This window comes from Pelophylax lessonae, assembly GCF_965119305.1.
Source record: "Pelophylax lessonae genome assembly, chromosome: 5".
Taxonomy (NCBI): Eukaryota; Metazoa; Chordata; class Amphibia; order Anura; family Ranidae; genus Pelophylax; species Pelophylax lessonae.
Genome location: NC_138772.1, coordinates 57,962,743 through 57,988,963, shown reverse-complemented (window position 1 = coordinate 57,988,963; position 26,221 = coordinate 57,962,743). Strand labels below are relative to the sequence as shown.

Below are 26,221 nucleotides of genomic sequence, written 5' to 3'. Positions count from 1 at the left end.
TTTTGAATTGAATTACTGAAATAAATTACATTTTTGATGATATTCTATTCTTTTTGGAATATATATATATATATATATATATATATATATATATATATATATATATAATAATAGTTTGTGGACTCTATAACTTTCCAACAGACTAAATATTATACACAGAGCCACTTGAAGACTGAGTCTGTACATTTTGACTATGTTGGACATTTGTTAACACAGCCAAGAACAGCACAGGCACCAAGATTGTGCCATCTGAGTTAGCATCCTACTCAAGATGCTGACCCCGCGCCCCCCCAGCATGATGCCCAAAGATGGCGCCGTCTATACACAAAAGCAGAGCAATTGTGATCTGTCACAATGTATATACCTGCAAGTGTTATACTTGCATATAACTTAACATGCATTTAAATTCTGATGCCTACTTTAAATTACTAGAAAAATTTATTTCAGTTATGTTGCCCTTTGAAATAGGCAACTATGCTTACTGAAAGCCTTTTAAAAAACAGCACTGTCCTGCACCCTTTTAAAAGAATCTTTCAGGTTCTTACCTGTAAATTACAGAGGCCATAGTTCACTCAGGTGAAATCTGATCTACCTATACGGTCCTAGTTGCTTTGGGAGGGGGTTGTCCCAAACCACAGAAACACAAAAAAGGCCGACTTCAGGAGTCCTGGGGAGAAGTTGACATAATTGGCAGTGGAGCTAAATGTGTTCTATTTAAAGCCACCTAAACAGAGGGCTGAGTCTGGAAAGCAGGCTTATCCGCAAACATTGTATCAGACATTTAACATACCAACCTGCATTGAAAATGCTTGTTTATCACTTAAAAAGAAAAAAAAAAAACCTAGAGATTTTAGAAGGACTTTAATTTTTTTTCTTGGGCTTACATACACTTCAAAGATATTTCCATTCCTAAACATACGGGAGTGAATTTACTAAGATAGAAACTGTGCACTTTGAAAGTGTAGTTGCACTTATTTAACCAGAGCTTAGTGCAAGTGGTAAAGCTTCAATTTGTAAAGAATACCCAATCAAGCGCAAAGAAAATAAACAGCATTTTTTTGCTTGCATGCGATTGAATGATGGAAATCAACAGGGCTTTACCACATTTACTAAGCCCTGTGGAAAACGAGTAACTGCACTAGCAAATTGCACAGTCTATTTGTCATTAATAAATCTACCGAACAGTCTCCAAATTCTGTACCCCAAGCTCGGTTTCAAAAGAACAAATCCAATGTACTTTACATTCAATAAATTTATTTAAAAAATAAAAATATCCATCCATTGGGCAAGTGTTTGAAATAAAAGAAGTCATTTGTAAGAATTTGCTTTGTGTTTTGGGAGGAAGGTGAAGTTTGAAGGAACGGGTCCCAGCAGCATTTCACTGCAGAAAAAAAAAAAAAACAGAAAGACACAATTATAAACTGGAAGACGTAATCTAGATGCACAGCGAGCATTTTTCAGAAATTTTATCCAGTCACCATACACAGTAATAAGGCCTGAGCCCCTCCCAACTTCTGTTCATCATGTACCAACTGCAAGGAAATCTCGAAGGATTTATGGGGGGCTGCCACTTCTCCGCTCTACTGAACATACCAGCTGCCTGGCTCTCTATTTGTGAGATCAGAACTACTCATCTGCTTACCTATTATAGGTGAATGATTCAGAAAGTATGTTAGTTTCTAGGTTACCCATCACACACATATGAGCTTGTTGGACATTCTATTCTGAAACCATGGGCATTATTATGCAATTGCCCCCCCCCCATGCCAGCCTCCAATCTCCTGGGAAAGATTTCTATTAAGATTTTGGAGTGTGTCTTTGGGAATTTATGCCCAATTAGCCAAAATAATATTTGTGAGGCCAGGTACTGATGTTGGATGAGAACATCTGCCTTACAATCAGTGTTCCAAGTTCACCCTAGCTTTGTGCCTTCTATAAATCATTTCAGAATTTTTCCTTCCGGCTATTTTATTAACTACTTAAGGACAAGTTAAAATCAGTATTTTTTGCTAGAAAATTACTTAGAACCCCCAAACATTATATATTTTTTTTAGCAGAGATCCTAGTCCACTGATGGCGAACCTTGGCACCCCAGATGTTTTATAACTACATTTCCCATGATGCTCAACTACACTGCAGAGTGCATGAGCATCATGGGAAATGTAGTTCCACAACATCTGGGGTGCCAAAGTTCTCCATCACTGTGCCTAGGGAATAAAAACGGAGATCGCTGCAATATTTTATGTGACACCTTATTTGCACAGCGGTCTTACAAACGCAATTATTTTGGAAAAAATACACTTTTTTTAAATAAAAAAAAAAACCCAGAAAACACTAAATTTAGCCTAAGTATTCTGTAGAAAGTAAAAGATGATATTACGCTGAGTAACTAGATACCCAACATGTCATGCTTTAAAATTGCGCACGCTCGTGGAATGGCGACAAACTACGGTACTTAAAAATCTCCATAGGCGACGTTTTCAGTTTTTTTACAGGTTACCTGTTTAGAGTTATAGAGGAGGTCTAGTGCTAGAATTGTTGCTCTCGCTCTAACGATCACGGCGATACCTCACATGCGGGGTTTGAACACGTTTTACATATGTGGGCGCAACTTACCTATGCGTTCGCTTCTGCGTGCGAGCTCGGAAGGACAGGGCGCTTTAAATTTTTTTTATTTTTTTCTTATTTATTTCACTTTTTATTTTTACATTGTCTTTTTTTTTTTTTTTTTGGATAATTTTTATTCCTAATACAAGGAATGTAAACATCCCATATAAATAAACAAGACAGGGCCTCTTTTTTTGTGCGAGATCTGGGGTCAAAAAGGCGGAGGCTCTCAATTTTACACGTAACCACTTCTGGACGGGAAAGATTTTCCCCCTTAATGACCAGGCCATTTTTTGTGATTCGGCACTGCGTTATTTTAACTGACAACTGTGCGTCTCTTCGGGATGCAGAACCAGGCATGATCAGGCTCTCACCTAACTACATTTGATGATGCAAGTTTCAGGCAAGGGATGCCCGAGTGTTCCCGTTTTGGTTTATATTTGCTCCCTTGAACACAAAATCTTTATCATTGTATGGCTATGCACCTGTTAATTGTTTGCTGAACCTGTAATGCTTGTTTGTTATTCTTTCTATAAAAAACTAATAAAACTTTTAATGTGTACCTAGGGGATGATTCTTACTGTGTGGGGGCCAGACTTGGTGGAAACAGGGCTCCAGTGTTCCGAAAAATAACAGGAACAAAGGAGCCCTGTATTAATCAGTGACAGATGAGCGGTGTCAGGGACTGACCGCCTTCTGTCAGTCCCTGCAGCCTTCTGTCAGTCCCTGCAGCCATCGCCGGGTTCCCGGCGGCCATCGCGGCCACCAGACCCGTTGCTTAGCTGCAGGGCTAGAAAGCCGGTGCGCACACGCGCCCCGCTCCTGCGAGCTGCCGTACCCATATGGCAGTTTGTGCAGGGGAGCCAGCCTACCGCAGTATATCTGCGGCGGCTGATCTTTAAGTGATTAAAAGCCCAAAAAAAAAAAAGGGATTTTTGACTTACCGTGAAATCCATTTTTCTGATGTTCATTGATGGACACAGCTCCTGTCATTCTTGACCATTGGGTTATGCTGCCCCCTACAGGAGTAGAACACTAGGCAGAAAAAACTTCTGACTACATCCATGTGCAGTCCCAGGGGGTATACTTCCTTTCCCTGCTATAGTCACTCAAACAGTGTTAGGAGAATAATAACTTGACAGAGGGGTGGGTGCTGTGTCCGTTAATAAACATAAGAGAAATTGATTTTACCGTAAGTCAAAAATTGTATTTTCTCTTTCGTTCATTGACAGACACAGCTCCTGTCATTCTTGACCATTGGGATGTCCCATTGCAGTGTCAAGCATGAGGGGTGGGAAACGGTAAATAAATTCCCAAGGCTAAACCTTAGCCAACCAGGCAACAGGGTCTCAACCAAAACAACCCTAGCCCACCTGAAAAAAACAATACACCCTCAAAGAGGACCAGGTCCTCTTAAACAGCAGCCTGCAAAACTTTGTGGCCAAAGTAAGCATCAGCAGATACCCACACATCCACTTTATAAAACTTTGTAAAAGTGTGCACCAACGTCCAAGTGGCTGCCTTGCAAACCTGTGTCACTGACGCTTTATGACGGAAGGCTAAGGAGGCACTAAGCGTCTCAGTAGAGTGCTGCTTGACCGGGAAAGGAAGAACCTGACCCCTGATGGAATAGGCCTGAAACACCCGTCTGTCTGATCCATCTGGAAATGATCGCAGAGGAAGCAGACAACCCTTTGCAAGGTCCATCCGTGAGCACAAATAATGAGTCTTTCTTCCTGAAAGACTCCGTAGCTGCCAGGTACACCCTAACTCCCCGATCCAAGGCATGCAACGCAATTTCCTTAGGATGTTTAGACTAGGGACACAGGGAAGCACCAACTTATCCTTGTGAACCCCCAAATAAGGTGAACGACAGGATAACGCCTGCAGTTTGGACACCCTGCGTGCAGAAGTGCTAGCCACCAAAAAAGGCCACCTTCTGGGACAGCATAAGCAGAGGAATCTCCCGAATATTTTCAAAGGGAGACTTCTGTAGAGCTGAAAGCACCAAAGTAAGATCCCAACGGGGTAACGGAGCCCGGACTGAAGGAACCGTATGCCGGACACCCTGAATAAAAGGTACGCACCAGGGAGTTTGTGGCCAAAGATCGTTGGAAAAAAAGATCCGAGCCACTGAAAATAACAGAAGATGAACCCCAAGCGATTCACACCACGCTATTTACGTCATCCACGGATGATGGCAGATCTTCCTAGAAGTAGATTTCCTAGCCTTCATCAACATAGGAATCATTGACTCAGACAAACCTCTAACTTTTAGCACCTGGTGTTCAACAGCCAAGCTGTCAAAGCCAGTGACTGTAAAGCAGGATGGAAGATTGGCCCTTGGGACAGCAGATCCTCCGTGAGAGGAAGCTTCCAAGGGACGTCGGCAACCAGCCGCACTAGATCAGCGTACCAGAGCCACTAAGATGAATGGAATCCCTTTTGCCTCGATCCTGCGTAGGAGTCTGGGCAGAAGATTGAGAGGAGGGAAGGCGTAGATCAGACGATACTGATCCCACGGGGCCACCAGCATGGCTGTGGCGTCTTCCACAGGATCCATTGACCGGGCCACAAACCTCTGCACTTTTCTGTTGAGCCGAGACGCCAACAGATCCACCTCAGGTGTGCCCCACCAGGAGAAAGCTGATGAAACACCTCCAGATGAAGGGACTAATCCCCTTTGTCCAACGCCTGCCAATTGAGGTAATCCGTCTGCCAATTTTCCACCAATTTTCCCACCTGGGATTGTGCATGCTCGGAGAGGGCTGGAACAAACCGTTCTTCCCACCTTAGAATGCCGGCTACCTCCAGAGCCGCCAGGGCCCTTCTTGTGCCCCCTTGGTGACTGACATAAGCACGGCCCTGGCACTGTCTGATTGAATGCACACTGGGCATTCCTGAAGATGATCCGTCCAATGATCCAGACACAGTCTGATCGCTTAGAGTTCCAGGACATTAATTCGGTAGTCTGGACTCTTCCAGCGCCCAGATCCCCTAAACAGATTGCTTGCAGAGGATGCCTCCCCAGCCGGACAGCCTGCAATGTGTAATTCAAATAGTGCAGCTTTGTGGACAGGACCAGGGCAGACTTCTGAAGATTCAGAATCGAGCCGAACTCCCGCAGAGTTCAAATTGTGATCTCCAGGTTCTCCACCAAAGCTGAATGGAGACTCCGCTCGCAGAAGGAGATCATCCAAGTAGCCCAGTACTGCGATCCCCCATTGGCGTAGCAAAGCTAACACCGGAGCCAACACTTTTGTGAGGACCCGAGGAGCAGAGGTGAGACCAAAGGGTAACGCCAAAAACTCATAATGCTCTTCTCCCTCAATAAAGCGGAGAAAATGCTGGTGACTGGCACATATTGGAATGTGAATATAGCCATCCTTAATATCTATAGAGGCCACCACCGCTAAAATGGACTCCAGTCTGAACTTCTGTACCCCCACAAAGCAGTTCTGCTCCTTGAGGTCCAGGATTGAACGCACCTCACCTTCCTTCCTGGGAACTGTAAACAGGTAAAAACCCTGAAAACAGGTAAAAACCCTGAGAACCGGGGCGATCACCCATTGAAAGAACAGATTTTGTACCGCCCCAAACAGACCCTGCAAGCGGTCCGTGGACAGGCGCAGGTTGGAAGGAAAAAACCTTGCCGGGGGGGGGGGGGGGAGCGAAACTCGATCTTGTAACAGGACCGAATGAATTCCTCGGACCCACTTGTCTTGCACCAGGGAGGTCCACGGGTCCAAAAACCAATGAAGACATCCCCCCACCCCCAATACGGGTGAGAGCACCTTCATGCAGAAGAAGCCTAGTCCGTGGGCCTGGAGAAGCCCGCTCCCGGCTTGCCAGACCAGGGTCATTTGGATCAACCAGAGGAAGCCCTGAAAGGCTTTGAGCCCCTGTCAGTCGACCCTGAGGGACGAAAAAAACTTCCTAAGAGCAGAGAAGGAAGGTCCACATCTATGACGAGGTTCCTTGCCCTTAGTAGCCTGCAGAAGAAATGTATGCTTCTGCCCTGTGAGACCTTGAATGAGGTCATCCAGGGTAGCTCCAAACAGGCGATCTCCTTGAAAGGGAAGCTCAGTTAAGGCCTTTTTAGAAGTCTGGTCCGCAGACCAGCATTTGAGCCAAAAGACATGCCAAAGAACCATTGCCAAAACAGGGAGGGGAGCCGCATCCAAAGAGGCATCACAGATAAACTGCAGCCCCTGGACCAGCTGGTTCACCAGCTCAGCAAAGGCAGGAGGGAGTTTAGTTTAGCGACAATTCTGTCAAAATAGTCAGGAAAAGGGAACACCTTTGCCGCTCTAGATGGCTTGTAAGTGCCAAAAGGTACCTGTGCCTCCATCGCAGCTTCAGCTGTGTCCTCCATCTTCAAGGTCTCACACACAGATACAATCAGTGCATCTACTAGCGCCTTTTCGTGCACGGTCGCAGACGTGGAGGAATCTTCCTCACAATCAGAAGATTTTGCTAGCCCGACGCCCGCAAGCCGCCTTCACCCGGGACACAAGAGAATCCAGGGCCGCCATCAGTGCATAGATGGATGGATGGTTGGGACCTGGAGGGGGTTCAGATGGGGAAACGTGCTCCAAAGACTCCATGAGTCACCAGACCAGTCACCCCACAAAAAGTGTAACACTGCAAAGGGACAACCCCCACTGCGCTGGCAGCACCACTCGGTCGTCAAGCACAAGGCACAGAGTGATCCTTAGCAGAGAGGGAGAGGACCCCACCATGACTCATCACCCGCCAACACAGGCACCTGCAATCACCAGGAGAATCTGCACTACACGCGCTGCGATCAGAAAGCTAAATGATCCAGGAGTCAGCACCAGGGGATAAGGAGAGGCTCCCACTGTGAAATAGCCACCCACGGGACTCCACTGTCATGGCCGCTGCTATTTGCAATGCAAACCACAAGAAAATGGCCACTGGACTACACAAACATGGCCGCCTCCTCTATCCCAAACCCCTCCAGGGGTAGAGGAGGGACAGTTACTCACCATACCAGGAACCAGGTGGGCACCGCTCCAGACAGATCCTCCTCTCCATCAATGGGGGGCTGTTGGCCAGGAGGAAAGTCCAGTGGGGCTATGTTGCAGCCGACCTAGCGCGGAGCTGAGGCCTGTGCACGCTCGCTGGCAAGACTGGGGTGACCACTGGATCGAGAATATCAAGCCTGTCGCCCAGTCCGGCAGTTGATAGCAGATCTCACAGGAAAAATCCAGGGAGGAAAACATTTTCTATCCAAAAAATTTTGCCAGGACCAAAGATCCCAGCAAGGAACTAGGTCTTTACTCCTAACTAGGCAGAAAAAAACTGAGAGACTATAGCAGGGAGAGGGAGAATACCCCCTGGTACTGCCCATGGGTGTAGCCAGAAGTTTTTTCTGCCTAGTGTCCTACTCCTGTAGGGAGCAGCATAACCCAATGGTCAAGAATGACAGGAGCTGTGTCTGTCAATGAACAAAAGAGAACAGGAATTTTACACTTACCCAAAAAAAAAAAAAAAAATTGGCCCTTTAAGACCGGTAGGACGGAAGTGACATCAAACATCTCTCCTTGGTCCTCCAAGGGCATAGAGTAGAGTGGGGGCCATCTTGCCCTCACTCGACTTCCCACCCATCGCTCAAGGGGATCGGATCATTTCCTCTTTTACCAACTGCTCTGGTAAGCGGGGAAACGACTGGAAAGTGGCGGGCACCTCTCCCACCGCATATAAAAGTAATCACGTGGTAATCCTGCCACCGGGACCACTTTTATTGGATGCCAAATTTCCCACTGTATAAAAACATACCAGGGTTATGGTAGCTAGCTGCTACCATAACCCTGGTAATTAATGTCACAGTAATTATATATATATATATATATATATATATATATATATATATATATATATATATATATATATATATATATATATATATACACACATACACACACACATACATATACACATACACAGTGGGCGGTAAGGAGGAAGAATAACATTTTGCATCTTGTGTGCAGCATTCCCAATGATGGGGCACTATTCCTCCCGCTAATACCAATGATGGGGCACTATTCCTCCCGCTAATACCAATGATGGGGCACTATTCCTCCCGCTAATACCAATGATGGGGCACTATTCCTCCCGCTAATACCAATGATGGGGCACTATCCCTCCTCTTACTGACAAGACACTATGTATTTTTTTTTTTTTATACTTTTACTGACCACCAAGCCCTGGGGATGTTCTACTCCCACTGGCCACAGTCTGGGCCCCCAATAGTCTGAAGGACAATAAACTGGCCCTTTGTTTGTAAAGTTTGGAGACCCAGACACCAATTTCACTATGGAAGGTACATTAGACTGTCAGATATGGGAACCAATGAAGCAGCTCAAACGCTCTAAAACTAATCACCTGATCTTTATCCAGTCTCCCACATTCTGGCTCGCCATTAATGTCTCCATGTAGTCTCTTCCCATATAGTAGGGCGGACGCTCATTGATCTTCTGAGGCAGACGTTCCAGTAAGCCAACAGGAATATACCTGTGTCCAAAAAAAAAAAACAGGCTTAAAAAATAACTTTTCAACAAGTACAACCAGTGAACTGCTTGTGCTAAATAACATATTATACAAGGCTGCTTTTCTAAAGCCAGAAATTAGAATAGTCTGAACCCATTCTGTTGGTCATACTCTGATATGGCAGCAGCTTTAGCGCTGGGCTGCTACATGTGTATGTGAAGTTGCCATTGCTGTTCTGTGCTGGAAGCACGCTCAATCGCACTGAGCACTGTGACTGCACTGTCACTCACAGCTACTTTTTGGGATCAGGTGCCAGTAGGACAGGCTGCCAACCACATGACCACTGTGACAGCCAATCACAGGGATCATATTAAAGCAAAATTCTGAGAAAGGCGCTGTCCCCCTAATGTAAACCAATAACTGCTCTCTGCTTCTATCTTCTGGCAAAATCAAGCTATTAACAAACTTATATAGTGAAATATAATAGTTGCGCTCAACCAAATAATAAATAAAATAAATCCTAACCAACTGTGCAATATCATGTGCCAACAGAAAATTATTAATGGGGTATTCCAATAGCCCAAGTGATTGGTGCTAATTAATAATAGAATCCACAAACATACATAATAAACATGAATCAATATAGTGCAAATAATTTGTGATAAATATCAAATCAGTCCCAACAAAAAATGAATAGAATTGAGTAAAACCACTGCAGACAGTCCAAAATGATAAAGGGCTGGAAAATCCTATATTAGTACTTCTTTTGATAGTAGAAACCTCCACCAAAAACCAGGGTCACCCAGTGAAGAAGGCTGCTTACAGATGAGGTGGACCCCTGAATTATAAGGGATCAGTAAAAGCCTTTTTCATAAATGAATGCCAGAATTAATGGTTGGTTTCCGCAATATTCATCCAGCCAAATCTTATATGGACCACCAATTAAGTATATACCATCTTTTTTTACAGCCTGAGAATGCCGCTGATATACACAGAACAGATGCAACAAACTCCACCTGAAAAAAGAGGCCTAACGATACAAATTACTCACTCCTACTTGTACAATGAAAAATCTGGTTTGCATTGGCTTAGACCAGCCATAAACGGGTTGAACCATTAATGGGCAGGCTGAATATGGCAAGTTGATCGATCGATCAACTTGGGTATAACCAGCCAGGTGAATTCTAGCTGCTATAGCCGCTAGTGAAAATCACGGTTTTCTCCAGGTTAGGATGGCTTCCCCGTCCGCCCCCGCGGGGTGAAGACAATTACCGATTCCCCTGTCAACGCTGCCTGGTTTCGGGAAAGAAATTTGCGCTGTGTACAGTTGGCCTTCGACTGTATGACTGATGGAAAATCCTTCCTATTCCGAGAGATGTTGAATTAACAGGCTATAGTTAAAGTTTAACGCAATGCAAATTTACCTTTGACTATTTGTTTAATCACAATATCACTGCTGATCTCAGGGTACAAAATATCCTTTCCGAGAAATGTTGACTTGATACCTTGCAATACTTGTTTTTTAATAGGATGTAGGTTTGCTTATGATAATTAGTTTAATCACAATTGTGTATGTCATTACAAATCACAAACAAGATATCGGGGGGCACACCCTATCACACATTTCTAAGGTTGCTGCTGCTATAAAGAACAATATACAAATTGAACCATAGAGAATAGCGCACGCATACACAAAAAAAAAGTTGCTTTCAAATCTTCCAAGGCTACTTGAAAACACCTGCTCCTAATAAGTAAATATGGGGGATTTAATGGCCATTTTGTGCTTAAGTGGAGTTCCACCCATTTTAATAAGTTTAGATGTACGTAATCCCCTTTGAAAATGCTTTTACCAATGTCAAATATTTTTAATTTTTTTGCAAGGAAATACCTTTTTTTCTTCTTCATTCATCCACATTTCTGGGTCCGGCCGCCTATAGGCGATTACGTCACTAGGAGATTCGCAAAGGCGGAACGGAACGTGGACTCAAAGCAATACATCCCGTAGAGCTCACTGATAGGAGGCGAGGCTGAGCGCGGACTCCAAGCAATCCATCCCTGAGTACAGCTGGTGCCGGTGTAATAATGCGAGATTTTATCACTAGGCGATTCGTAAGGGCTGCTGGGATACATCCTCTGCGAATCGCCTAGTGACGTTATCGCCTATAGGCAGCCGGACGCGGAAGTGCGGAAGAATAAAGAAAAAAAAAAAAAAAAAAAAAAAAAAAGGTATTTCCTTGCAAAAAAAGCATTTTTAAAAATGGATTTTTGTAAAATCTTACCGTAAAATCCTTTTCTCTTAGCTCATTGACAGACGTAGTCCTCGGTGATACAGCACCTTCGGGTTATGTTGCCTCCACAGGAGCAGGACTAGACAGGAAATTAAAATGCTCTGGCCACACCCTAGGGGCAGTCCCAGAGGGTATATCCTCTCTCTCTCTGCCTCAGCAAATCAGTTATGTCAAAAAGCAGTCTTTAGAGATTTTAACCCAACCCAACTCAAAAACAGAGGGGCGGGGACTACGTCTGTCAATGAGCTAAGAGAAAAGGATTTTACGGTAAGATTTTACAAAAATCCATTTTTCTCTATCGCTCATTGACAGACGTAGTCCTCGGTGATACAGCACCTTCGGGACGTCCCAGAGCAGTATCACAAATGAGGGGTGGGAAAATGGAAATCAAAATCCCAATCTAGAAGGCCCAACCGGTGCCAACTAGAAGTTTACAATGCTCATCCTTAATGATGAGACTCAACAAAAAAGAAATTTTTCAAACAGAAAAAAACTCTCGAGGTAGACCACCGGTCTCCTCAAATTGCGGCCTGCAAAACCTTGCGGCCAAATGAGGCATCCGCCAATGCCGTCACATCAATTTTATAGAATTTTGTAAAGGTATGTACCGACGACCAGGTGGCCGCCTTACATACCTGGACCACTGACGCCTGATGGCGAAAGGCCCAGGAAGTACTGAGCGCTCGAGTGGAGTGCGCCCTAACAGGGAACGGAGGACTCTGACCCTTAATAGAATAAGCCTGTACCACCGTCTGTCTAATCCATTTGGCAATGGTCGCGGCAGATGCAGGCAAACCCTTTCTGGGGCCATCCGTGATCACAAAAAGTGAATCCGTCTTACGGAATGATTCCGTAGCTTTCAGGTATACTCTGATTGCCCGAACCACATCCAAGGAATGCAACGCATGTTCCCGATGATGATTGGGCTGAGGACACAAGGAAGGTAGTACAATATCTTCATTCAGATGAAAATCTGAAACCACCTTAGGAAGAAAGGATGGCTTAGGATGAAGTACAACCTTATCCCTATGAATCACTAGGTATGGGGACTGGCATGATAATGCAGCCAGTTCTGACACCCTGCGAGCAGAAGTGATAGCCACCAAGAAGGCCACCTTCTGGGATAAAGTAAGCAAGGGAATCTCCCTGATGTTTTCAAAGGGAGGTTTCTGTAGAACCGTCAAAACTAAATTAAGATCCCAGGGCGGTAAGGGCGCGCGGACTGGAGGAGCCAGGTGCCGCACCCCCTGGATGAAATTCCGCACCAAGGACTTGGTAGCTAAAGGTTTTTGAAAGAAGATTGCTAATGCTGAAACTTGACCCTTGATGGTGCTCAAGGCTAGCTTCTGCTCAACCCCTTGTTGCAAAAAAGCCAATATTCGAGTCACCGAATAGGTACGTGGAGGAAATCCTAAAAATTCGCACCACGCAATATAAGTCTTCCATGTGTGATAATAGACCTTGCTGGAAGTCGCTTTCCTTGCTTTAATAAGGGTAGGAATGACTGAAGCTGACAAACCTCTGTCCTTCAGTACTTGGGTCTCAATGGCCAGGCCATTAAAACCAGCGACTGTAAAGCACGATGGTAAATTGGTCCTTGAGACCACAGACACTCCCTGAGGAACGTCTGCGACTAGCCTGTCCAAGTCGGCCAGGCCGGCTTGACGAGGCCAGCCTAGAATTTCTAGGACCACTGGTGCTGACTGGATCTGAACCAGGCGTCCCTAGAGCTATCTGGCCCCGACCATCCGAGAAAGTCTGGTCGTTTTCTGTTCCCACACATTTATCAGATACCTGATTGCTATCAGGAAGGGTGATCTTTTCTGGTTGAACCTCAGGGACCGAAGTCACCCGGCTAGAGGCTTCTTGGCCTGTCTGGTCAACCAGATCCGATTCCTGTGGGGAATTGAGACTAATCTTAGGAAAAGGTAAAGGAAAAGATCTATTCAGGGAACGGTGACTACCGCTCCCTGTAGTACTTAAATGTTGGAAGGGAAGAATCGCACCGGTAGTAGTAGTTGATGCTCGATCTAATGTCCTGAATACCGGTGAAAACGTCCCCCCACCCTCAAACCGGGTGGGGGCGCACCTTCAGGCTGTGTACTCCTTTGCTTCGGGTTTGGCTGAGTTGGTCCTCTGTTTGTCCGACCAGCCTTTCTTGAACCCTCCTGGAGGAGTCTTGCCTTTCCCGCTTGTTCCAGCCGGGCGTGCGAACCCTTTATGGGCGGTAAAGAAAGGTCCTCGCTTGTTGCGAGGTCCCTTAGCTTTAACAGCCTGTGGCAAAAAAGTGCTCTTGCCCCCAGTGGCATCCTTAATGATTTCATCTAGGGTGGCCCCAAATAGACGATTCCCCTGAAAGGGGAGATTCGTCAAGGTCTTTTTGGAACCTAGGTCAGCTGACCAGCATTTTAACCACAGCACACGTCTGAGGATTACCGCTGACATAGATGCATGCCCTAATAGGGGAGTAGTGTCCAAGGCTGCGTCACAGATAAACTGTAGCCCTTGTATAATCTGTTCCATCAAATCAGATGTTTCCTGGGGAATATCTTTTCCCCTAAGGTCTTGGCGTACCAATCTCGCCCATTCCGTAAGTGTCTGGGAAACTAGACCAATAACAATTACTGGTTCAAATGCTGACCCTATCAGAGAGAAGATAGTGCGGGACTCTGCTTCCATCTTTCGATCCACCGGATCCTTAAAGGACGAAGTGTCCTCCACTGGGATAACCGTGGCTTTATTCAGCCTGGAAATAGGTGGATCCACCACTGGTGGTACCGTCCATTTCTTAATGATGGATTCCTCAAACGGATAGCGTCTAGCAATACACTTGGAAATAGTAAAGGTACGTTTAGAATGCTCCCATTCTCCTTTAATCTTATTACCAAAACACTTGGGTACAGGAAAAACCATCACCGTTTTGATGGGCTTGTTAGTACCAAAAGGAATCTCTGTATCAGTTGCTTCTGCCGGTAAAACCTCAAGTTTTAAGGTTTCCTGCACTGCCACAACTAGTGCGTCCACCAATGCTTCTTCCTGAATTATAGCGGGAGAAGAAACATCCTCCTCACTGTCTGAGGGAGCTTTACCTGAGGTAACAGCCCTTGCAGAGGGACCCGCAACTGCAGTGACCATCTCTGAATCTGAGTCAGAGGTGTCAGATAATATAGGGGTAGGCTTCGCTTCCTTGACCCTCGTCCCTGACAGGCCGCCTCCAGGAGAGAGAGAGAGAGAGAAAGAGAGAGAGAAAGAAAGAGAGAGAGAAAGAAAGAGAGAGAGAAAGAAAGAGAGAGAGAAAGAAAGAGAGAGAGAAAGAAAGAGAGAGAGAAAGAAAGAGAGAGAGAAAGAGAGAAAGAGAGAGAGAGAAAGAAAGAGAGAGAGAAAGAGAGAAAGAGAGAGAGAAAGAGAGAAAGAGAGAGAGAAAGAGAGAAAGAGAGAGAGAGAAAGAGAGAAGAGAGAAAGAGAGAAAGAGAGAAAGAGAGAAAGAGAGAAAGAGAGAAAGAGAGAAAGAGAGAAAGAGAGAAAGAGAGAAAGAGAGAAAGAGAGAAAGAGAGAAAGAGAGAAAGAGAGAGAGAAAGAGAGAAAGAGAGAGAGAAAGAAAGAGAGAAAGAGAGAAAGAGAGAGAGAAAGAGAGAAAGAAAGAGAGAAAGAAAGAGAGAAAGAGAGAAAGAGAGAAAGAGAGAGAGAGAGAGAGAGAGAGAGAGAGAGAGAGAGAGAGAGAGAGAGAGACCCCCAGGCTCACCACTTGATGCTCAGAGTTTAACTGCAACAGGTTACAGCGCTGTCTTGACAAACAGGAAGTCTTTTGGCTGGCTGCCCAGGAAGAAAGGAGGCGGCTCCGCCCCTCTGCACGCCTTCCGGCGCCTCCCCTAGCTCCACGAGGTGTTTGGATCACTTCAAACATGGCCGCCCCCATGCTGGAGACACGAGGCTACGCCAAAATGGCGGCTCGTGCAATCCAGCAAAAAAAATGGCGGCGGCCTGTACCGAATAGCGGTGTGCTGCAGGGCACACAACACTATCTCTGCATGGGGATTTTTGGCGTGGTTGGCGGTACCGGCCCTGGCGGACCTCATGGCCGTTCGGAAGGCCTGCTATAGCTGGAGATTTGACTAGGAAGGCAGTCTACATGTCCGTGGCTTCTGACTGGTAGGTACCTTATTCTTATCACAGTAAGATTCCCAGACTGCCACTGATTACAATCTTTTAAACATGTATACAATTAGATTGTTAGCTCCCAAACCAAGCCTCCTGGCTTTTTGCACATAAAATCACACTCAAAGTAGGGGGATCTGTGCCATGTTATAGGATAGAGGGGGACTCTATCTTACCATACAGAGAGGGGCCCGCGTTCACCACAAGACCCGTCAGGGGAAAAGGGGGAACATACTACTCACCATACCGGAACCAGGCGGGCACCAACTCCTGACAGTACCCCTCTCCACCGGGGCGGGAGGGCTGTCGACCAATACGGACGCCGTGACTCATGGTCTTTGGCGTTTCAGCGAGACGTTTAACTCGCGGGGTCAGTCCCTTAATGGGACTTTGTCGCGGCCGACCCAGCACGGAGCTATGGCCTGCACGCGCTAGTAGGCTGAACTGGGGTGACCACCGGATCTCAACATCCAGCCCGTCGCCCAGTTCAGCTTTCTTGCTTGAAGATCTCACAGGAACACTGGAGAAAAAAGCTGTCTAAAAAATCTTTTTAAGAAAAAAATCTTGCCAGGACTGAAGATCCCAGCAAGGTATCTAGGTCCTTACTCCTAACTAGACAGAAAATAACTGATTTGCTGAGGCAGAGAGAGAGAGGATATACCCTCTGGGACTGCCCCTAGGGTGTGGCCAGAGCATTTTAATTTCCTGTCTAGTCCTGCTCCTGTGGAGGCAACATAACCCGAAGGTGCTGTATCACCGAGGACTACGTCTGTCAATGAGCGATAGAGAAAAGGGGATTACGTACATCTAAACTTATTAAAATGGGTGGAACTGCACTTTATGCCCACCACTGCGTCGAAGTACCTCATTTTCAGTGGGTCCTACACTATTCATAGAAAAGATAAATCCCACTTCTAAGCTAGCAAACTTCTCCCATGTAAGGAGTAAGATAAATCCCACTTCTAAAAACAAATGGTGCATACTTACTCCTTACATGGGAGAAGTTTGCTAGCTGCAGATTCCTATGCTAAAACTGCAATATAAAAAGGGACCTCTCCTATAACCATTTACAGGTGGACAATGATAACGAGGTACTGGTGTGGGACAGTGGGGTTTTCCACCCAGAAGTCTGGTCAGGACTAAACCTGTAACAAACTTCTCCCATGTAAGGAGTGAGTATGCCCCATGATTTTCAGAAGTCGGATTATCTTTTCTATGAATAGTGTAAGACCCACTAAAAAATGGGGTACTTTGACGCAGTGGTGGGCTTAAGCACAATATGGCCATATGGTGTGGCTAAATCCCCATATTTACTTATTAAGAGCAGGTGTTTAAGTAGCCTTGCAAGATTTGAAAGCAACTTTGTGCATGTGTGCGCTATTCTCAATGGTTCAATTACAAATTACAAGACATGATGTGCTTTGTCAAACTGTTTATTCCAAATGTCAACCTTTATATAAACAAAAAAAACAAATATATACAAAATGAAACATGTTAAACTTACCTACTTTGTGCAATGGTATTGCACAAAGTGGCCCCGACCCTCCTCTTCTGGGGTCCCCTGCTGGCACTTTCTGCTTCTCCTCTTCTGTGATTGCCCCAACAGCAAGCCGGCTGCTGTGTGGGCACTTATGCGGGTGCGCTCCCGAGCTGGGCTGTCTGTTTATAGACCAAACAGCATGTCCCCGCCCCCCACTCTCTCCTCAGAGCATTTGATTGAAAGCCAATGGCTCACACTGCTGCCTCAGTCCCCATAGTCGAGGTTCAAGAGAGAGAAGAGATGCAGCCGAGCACAGCACTGGACCAACTGAGGACAGGAATGCATTAAGGTAAGAAATGTTTTAGCTTTAGAACCACTTTAAGCATCTCTTTACTAAAATGATCACACGATACCAGATGCAGGAAGATTATAATTACTGGAGTTGAAAGCTAAACTGTTCTGTTCAGTCATTGTCAAAACAAGATGGTTAGGTATCAAACCTCTTATACAGTTAAAGCAAACATGAAATAAAAAAAATACATAAAGTTGCCCTTGCGGGCCGATTTCCTGACAATGCTTGTTATCCTGACCACTGCGTTTAGCATTTCCTGAATCACCGACAGGGAAGCAGCCAGAACAGGCAGAATTTCTGACTTGCATATTTTGTTTGAGGTCAATGCTGCAAAAACTATTGGACACCAATGAATCAGTATGACAGCCGGGCCTCCAACCCTTTCTTTAGGAATTCAGCAATGGTGGCATTTGGATTTCTAACATGTCAGGTTTCCTCTATATATTACATCTTGGTCACTTAGGCCCCTTTCACATTTGTACGACCTGAAAGTCGCACGACTGACACAGCTTTGACGCAACTTGAAGCAATGCCTGTGTAATCTTGACATCAAAGTCGGACCAAAGTAGTACAGGTACTACTTTGAAGTCTCTGCGACTTGAAGACGCACATATATGAACAGTACTCATTGGGTGCGATTTTGCATTCCCAAGTCGCACAAGTGTGAAAGAGGCCTTACCTGCTCCCGATTGGACAATAAAGAAGCATTCCTCACTCTGCTTTCTCCCTCAGTCATCAGGCACCAAGTAATAAACTGACAGCACAGTGTAATGAAACAGAACCCAAATGGCTGACACATCTAGCCCTCCACTTGTGCTGGGGGTTCCAGAAAGCTAAAGAAGTAATCTAAATAAAAGTAAAAAAAAATCTAAACAAACAGAATGACATCTCTTAAGTAATACATAGGAGAGTTAAAGGAATTATTTTTTTTTTTGCCTTGATCTGATCTTTAACATACCAATGGATGCATAAATTGTACATCTCTTTCTTACCTGCAGAGGAAGGAGAGCCACTCCAGCATAAACCGCCTTGTCTTCTCCACCCCTGGTGTGTCCGAGCCCCAGTGCTCCAGGCCGTGGTTGGTGAATTCTCGGAGAACATCAAATCTCTCAGAGGAGGAAATGTCCCAGTGCCTCTGCTCTTTAATCTCTGTGAATAGCCAAGGCTTTACCAGCGCACCCCTGCAACCAAGACAGAAGATAGTCTGAGAAAAGACCGCACATGGACTGGTCATGTCTCCTCACACATTTATCTATCTGCTCTGAAAAAAATTAAGTTCACCTTTTCTGCACTAAATCCTCTGCAGTTAAAAAAAAAGAAATGTAAATAAAATAAAAACTAAAAATTATGAAGCACCTCCCCCCTAATGCTCATACGCAAATGCGAATGCGTAGGTAGGTCGTGCATGCATATGTAAATGGTGATTGCATCACACGTGAGGTATTGTCACGAATGTCAGAGTGAGAACTGCAAGAATCTATACTGGAAACCTAGAAGGGCTTTTAAAGCGTCGCCTGTGGAGATTTTTAGGTACTGTAGTTTTTACATACCATTGTATGTATAATATATGTACCATTTTACAGGCATGTGAAATTAAAAATCTTGACAAGTTTGGTATCTACTTGGTGCAACATCAGCTTTTATATTTTACCAAAATATTGGATATTGTATTGTGTCTGCGTGCACTATAAATGCATTTAAGTGTATTTTTTTCCTGAAAATTAGAATTTGATGAACGGCTTAGCAGATATCGTAACATAACAAATTGCTGAAACCATAATTTTATTCTCCAGGGCCGCTGCTTTCAGAAAATATATAATGTTTGCTGGTCCCAAGTCATTTTCTAGCAATAAATAGGATTTTTGTATTTGCTGTAAAATCCATTTCTCAGAGTTCATTGACGGACACAGCGTTCTATATTCAGAACCGTAGTAGAACATTTTGCAGAAAAAAAGACTTGGCTACGCCTATAGGCAGTCCTAGCTGGAATTCCTTTTTATACTTTGTTGTATGTGGTGACACTACAGAATTAGCTGCAGATTTCTGGTGCTCCATTGATCTTCTTCTTTTCGCTCCTCATTTCCGTCTCCTTCTCTCTATTTGGTAGCGCATAGGTTTATCCTTATATATAACCTAGCTGGAATATATCCCCCTCTCTATAGGCCTTCAGTTTAATAACAAGCAGTGTCAGAAGTAGTAAAACTCCATAGAAGGGTGGGTGCGGTGTCCGTCAATTTTACGGTAAGTACAAAAATCCTATTTTCCCTTTCATTCATTGACGGACACAGCACTCCATATTCGGAACCATAGGAACATCCCCAAGCAGTACCAAACATAAGGGGTGGGACAATAAAAAATCCCAAGGCTAAAACTCTAGAGCCAACCAGGTAACAGGAGCTCAAAAAAAAAACATCTGGAGCCCAACCTGAATACATCCCCACAGAGGGAACAGACCATCTAAACAGCAGCCTGCAACTGCGGCCAAATGAAGCATCTGCAGATGCCAACACATCCACTTCGTAGAGTTTTGTGAAAGTGTGCACCGATGACCAAGTGATCACGTTGCAAACCTGCACCACTGACGCCTGAGGACAGAAGGCCCAAGAAGCACTAAGCGCCCAAGTAGAGTGCGCCGTTACAAGGAAAGGTGGAACCTGACCCCTGATAGAATAGGCCTGAGTCACTGTCTGATCCATCTGGAAATGGTCGCAGAAGAAGCACATGGCCCTTTTCTCAGCCAGTTTGTGATGACAAAGATTGAGTCTGACCTCCGGAAAGACTCCGTGGCTGCCAGATACACCTGATATTGCACGAACCACATCCAAGGCATGCAAAGCAAATTCCTTGGGATGAGTGGGCCTGGGACACAGGGAAGGCAACACAATGTCTTCACTTAAAATGGAAGTCAGAGACCAACTTAGGTAGGAACGATGGGCTTGGACGAAGAACCACCTTATCTTTGTGGACCACCAGATAGGGCGTACGACAAGATAGCGCCGCCAATTCTAAAACCCTGCGAGCAGAGGTGATGGCAACCAAAAAACTACCTTCTGAGACAGCTGTAGCATTGCCCCCTTGAGGACTGCCAGATTTCACACTAGTGGGTCCCCCTGAGTTACCATTAGCAACCTTGACATGCACAGTCTCTCACTTCTCCTTGGCTCACTCCAATAATCAGTCGAGGGGTAGGTAGTTTTTGTGTTTTATTATAAATTAGGATTGGGAGAAGGGAATAGTGGGATACTCTGAATGACCTATGTAGAATATTGGAGGACTTCTATCTCTCGGTACAGCTAGGCTGTTGCCACTAGGGTGAATTTAGCTTTGTCTCTTTCCTAAGATGACTTGATGAACTAAGGTTATCTTCAGTACACTCTGCTCAGTATCCTCTTTCTTGATTGCCGACACCCATCCACTGACTATCCTACTCTTGGGGTGTCCCCCCTCAGGTCAGGCCCCTTGACACAAGCCCCTGTACTCACGATACTGTTTTTCTAGGGTCTCCAGGGTTCAGCTCCAATCCTCTGGCCCTCAGGACGACCTCCTGAGACCACATGCCACTGCTACAGAGGAGGAGGCAACCGCCACCCTCCCTCCAGGACTCTGTTCTCCAGCCAAAGACCCCGCAGCACATGTGCTCCTGGTTTTTATACAGTATCCCAGAATGCACCGAGGTGACCTGCCCTCTGCCAATCACCAGGACTGTACAAAAGCCTATGCATGCATTTGTCAGGTTTCCTCCCACTGTCCAACATGCCTCCCTATTGGACCAGTGTGAAATACTCTCTAGACATAATGAATCGCATACTGAGCACAATAAGCAGACCTCACTAACTGATTCTGCACCCTGGTAGGCAGAGAACAATATAGATTTACCTGCAGCCCCTCTGGTAAACAGACAAGGCTCAAAAACATTATCACTAGCACCTACCTAGGAGGGTGCTACACAGCGTAAGCAGGGGAATCTCCCGAATGTATTCAAAAGGAGGCTTCTGTAAAACAGAGCACCAAGTTCAAATCCCATGGCGGCAGAGGAGACCGCACCGGCGGAGTCAGGTGTCGTACCCCTTGAATCGATAGTACGCACCGTTGAGCACCCACATGCAAGTTCGGGGGGGGGGGGGGGGGGGCTGCCCTTATTCTATCCAGATTGGATTATTTCGTTCTGACTCCAAATTCAGCTCTGGCCAGAGTGTTTCTTCAAAACGCCAGAAGTTGCATGCTGCGATTCATCTATTGCTTCAGTTATACCAATGTCTTTTCTTTTCCAATAGTTTTTATTGGTAAGTTTTGCAAAATGCATACAAAGAAGAAACTTCTGCAGTGTCTATTCAGTAACATACCAAAAACCAGGGAACATGTAGCAAAAAGGAATTAGACCACATAGAATTCCATAGTGAAGTAGCATAGTGCATGCAGATCACGTTCCTGGCCTTGCACACTCTTGTACTGTCGAGCAATTTGGGGGTTGAAGGTAGCAGCCTCCTCCCTTAGAAAAAGAAGTAAATAGGGTAGACTGTGCGACCATACTGCTCGGATCCAAGGCACACGGACCACGTGTGGGCTCTAGGTGTTTCCTGAAAGATATATGATCCAGGGCTCCCAAGTTTTTTCAAACAGGCGTAATTTATCATTCAAAATGGCTGAGAGTTTCTCATTGACCATTATCGAGGAAAGTTTTATACGAATTTTCTTAAACTCTTGCTGCACACTTAATGCATGGGCTCTGAGCAGCATTAAGAGTGCTTAGAGCACGCTCCCAGTACATTGACTGAGCTGTCAAAGACAGCTCTTAGTCTGTACTAATGTACAGGAGTTGGCGGGACAGTCTCCTAATCAAGTGACCATTGTGACACCCAGTCACAGTGGTAATGGTGATTGTCCGATCCTTCCCCCTGGGAGCACAGATCCAAGTAGGGGACATTTGTATTGTAAATTTCCTGACACTATCCCATACTCAGCCATGAATACATATTAAACCTTTGACATAATCTACTTTGTGAACTGTAGAATTTTGTGATGTACGGAGGTTCTTCAAACCTTTCTTTTGGATACTCACCTTGCCAGCATAATTCCTGAAACCCCAGTCTGCATCGCTCGATTAGCATCCTCAAAGGAGAATATATCCCCATTTCCTGTAAAAGCAAGCACTGATATTAAGAGCTTACAGTGGAATCCCCTCTTCAATCAATGAAAAGCCCAAATTCTGGCTGTTATATACTCCTCCTCCCAATCCGCTACAAGATGTCCTTCATTATCCTGGTTGAAGGACACTCTTCCTCCCAGGATGCAGTGCTTGGGCCCCAGCAGCCAATCGCCAGGCCTAAAGACTATCATGTTTGGGAGGAGAAAAGGTCAATAAACCTGTGTAAATAGTCGATAAATGGCACAAAGCTTACAAATGGATTGGACTCAGAGCTTCAACAAATGAACGGATGGGAGGGGAGAATCATTTGGGCAATGTCTGACAAAACAACACGCCTTATACAGGGTATTAGGAGTTAAAGATTCCCTTTAAAGTCCAACTAAAGTCGAAACAAAGTTATTATTTGCAGTGGGACTGTGCACCCACTGCAAGGAATATTTGCTCGTTTGTGCCTAAGAGAACAATAAAAGGAAATATACTTACCTGATCCTCCGCTCCTCCCCACAGCTAGACCTTTCCCTGGTTCTGCACCCCTGTGTTCTAGCAGTCTAGGGTCCTGCCATCAGGACCAGAGTAGAGTCCATAGCCCGGCTCTGGATGGGGGGGATGCCAAAGGAAGTCCAATGCAGAACTGTGGGGGGAAGTGCCAACTGCCGGGAGAGCTGAGGATCAGGAAATTAAAATGGTTTCTCCTCTTCCCTGAACGAAACAAACTATTAACCCTTGCATTGCAGAGGCACAACCCCACTGCAAGGAATCTTTTTTTTCTGCTCAGAGTTGAGCTTTAAAGTAAAAGTCTATTCAACTGCTAAGCTTAAACCTACTCCCACCCCTATTCTAAGCCCTATGCTAACTACTCTGCAAAGTAATGTGTATATTTTCCTAATTTAAGGGTGCTCCAGTCTGGTCACATAATCTCTGGCCTCAGGGGAGAGGAGAGAGCAGCGACAATGGCTGCAAAGCCAGTGTGATGACATTACCCATAGACTTGCTATGAGGCATCCAATGTCTGCTGTCCTCCTCGACAATGAAGCAGGCGCTGGGACTGGTTCACATGACCAGACTGCCCTCAGAATAGGTAAGTATCGAAATCTTTCCTTTACAGAGTAGTTAGCGCTGGGCTTAAAATGGGGGTGGGAGTAGGTTTAAGCTTAGGTAGCTTTTGAAAAGAAAGAAAGAGGAGGCGCAAACACCTAGTGCATTACCCGTGGTCAATTTGCAAATTGTTTAATAAAAAAATGCCAAATGCATACTCACAGACGTAGAGATAAAAACATGTTATAAGAATCCACCATGTGTGAACTGGGACACGTCCTTCAGTCAGGACCGCTAACGCGTTTCGGGGGTCAGGCCCCCTTCCTCAGAGCTGGTCTTACCACATGCAGATCACAAATATATATGAGACAGCTCTAATTGCATCAGTTCAATCCCCTTCCCTCCCTCCTCCCCTCAGGGGAAAGAGGGCGGGACCATCCAGTGCTTCTAATATAGGCTCTCTCAGCCTAGAAAGAAAATTAAATTAAATTAACCCCTTACTCATCTTTGTCAGAAAGATCATGGTATACCCATCAGGAGCTCTGCACCCTGAGGAGTGCCTAAGTGGGCAGATTAATCAAGAGTGAAAACGTTAGAATGACTGTTGTTACTGGTGTGTGTGTGTTTTCAGAGGGGGCACTTGTCAGCAGCAAGCTGAATGGTTTACAACATTCAAGGGGATTGCATACATTGCGTACATACCCCAATCAACATCAACAATCCCGGAAGTGTGGTGACACGGGTCCCAGGGCACAGAATGGCGGGTGAGCGTCCTGAGACCCGGAACAAACGGCGATCCCGAATAGGAAGCTGTGGACACATGGACACAACAAGGGGAAACAGTTACAATACCGATGCCGCTGCAACATGGAGCAGGAAGACATGGGCCAGCAATCACAGCGGGGTATGTACGCAATGTATGCAATCCCCTTGAATGTTGTAAACCATTCAGCTTACTGCTGACAAGTGCCCCCTCTGAAAACACACACACACCAGTAACAACAGTCATTCTAACGTTTTCACTCTTGATTAATCTGCCCACTTAGGCACTCCTCAGGGTGCAGAGCTCCTGATGGGTATACCATGATCTTTCTGACAAAGATGAGTAAGGGGTTAATTTAATTTAATTTTCTTTCTAGGCTGAGAGAGCCTATATTAGAAGCACTGGATGGTCCCGCCCTCTTTCCCCTGAGGGGAGGAGGGAGGGAAGGGGATTGAACTGATGCAATTAGAGCTGTCTCATATATATTTGTGATCTGCATGTGGTAAGACCAGCTCTGAGGAAGGGGGCCTGACCCCCGAAACGCGTTAGCGGTCCTGACTGAAGGACGTGTCCCAGTTCACACATGGTGGATTCTTATAACATGTTTTTATCTCTACGTCTGTGAGTATGCATTTGGCATTTTTTTATTAAACAATTTGCAAATTGACCACGGGTAATGCACTAGGTGTTTGCGCCTCCTCTTTCTTTCTTTTCTATGTACCCGTATTGGAGTTCCCTGCCTGAGGAGAGCAGCACGCCAGTCTTCCCATTCGGAGTGAGCGCTGGGCTGAATTTTTGTACTTAGGTAGCTTTTGACCAGACTTCTACTTTAAGGGTAGCAAGAACTCTTGTGTTTATCACTTACCAAATAAAGGGAGTGGATCTGCAATCTTAGCACAACGGCTAATATATTCCCAATCTGCAAGCTTTGTATAGCGCTGCTCTCGGGATCTGCCATGAAGCTAAAAGGAAAGAATACAAAAGAATTAAATGTGACATGCACCCCGAGGTTGAACAGGATTTTCAGCGCTTGGATCAGGAAAAACTTATTTGGCATCCCCTCTAGCTGTCAAAAGTTAAAAACCTAACTATTGTTTTATAGATAATTGAATTTCGGGGTTCTTTGTGTACATCTTCCAGATCTGTGCAGTAATCCAGTGTGAATAAGGAGCTTCTTGTAATAAAGACCGGCCACTGCTGCTCTCTAACCTTGTGCAGGGTGACTGGTCTTGTCTCCGCCCCCTCCTGCAGTTTTCTAGCAAAAATGTGCCCACAGGAGCTTTAAACGCCATAATGTGTTACTATCCATACTGAAAATTTACCTTGGAATCCTACTAGTTAGCCATTTTTAAGTTAATGTGTGTAATATGAAATGTAACCACACTAAGTGTTCCACAATCAATGAATCAATAAATAATGGAAAAAAGTTCTCACTAATCATTTGTTATAATAGATTAATCTTCAGTGATATAAAATCAATTAGAAAAATAAATAAAATAAAAAATGTATCAAAAGTTGTGCTAGTAAATGGCACAATGAATTCATAGTTTACCCGCCACTAAAGGTAAAACACCTAATCTCCACTGCACTGTCGGCTCCGGCTGTTTTACTGAGCCGCGAACACACGGGCAGTGTGGGATGATGTCACCTTCCAGTCCACAACTTAGATGGACCTGCACAGCCTGTCTGTTTGCGGCTCCGTGACGCAGCCGGAGTCGACAGTGCGGTATAGATGAAGTGTGTTTACCTTGGTGTCAGGCTGACACTCTGAAATTATAAGTGCAATACTTTTTATGGTTTAATAAATTACAGAAACTGTTTTACACTAGAGGCGTAGGAGAAGAAAAGCAGCGCCACTTCAGTGTAGATTAAAAGGTTATTT

General features: G+C 45.1%; 1 protein-coding gene across 1 annotated transcript in view; it reads right to left on the bottom strand.

Moving 5' to 3' along the window:
• Nucleotides 1–1,119: 1,119 nt before the first annotated feature.
• Nucleotides 1,120–26,221, bottom strand: part of DUS3L (dihydrouridine synthase 3 like) — a gene marked incomplete at its 5' end in the record, with an annotated part of 52,814 nt that continues 27,712 nt past the window's right edge. The window contains 5 exons of the mRNA XM_082259277.1: nt 1,120–1,381; nt 9,016–9,144; nt 18,388–18,576; nt 22,455–22,530; nt 25,205–25,301. Coding sequence (XP_082115403.1) covers nt 1,309–1,381; nt 9,016–9,144; nt 18,388–18,576; nt 22,455–22,530; nt 25,205–25,301 — 564 coding nt within the window. The 3' untranslated portion in view covers nt 1,120–1,308. The remainder of the gene's footprint in view (nt 1,382–9,015; nt 9,145–18,387; nt 18,577–22,454; nt 22,531–25,204; nt 25,302–26,221) is intronic.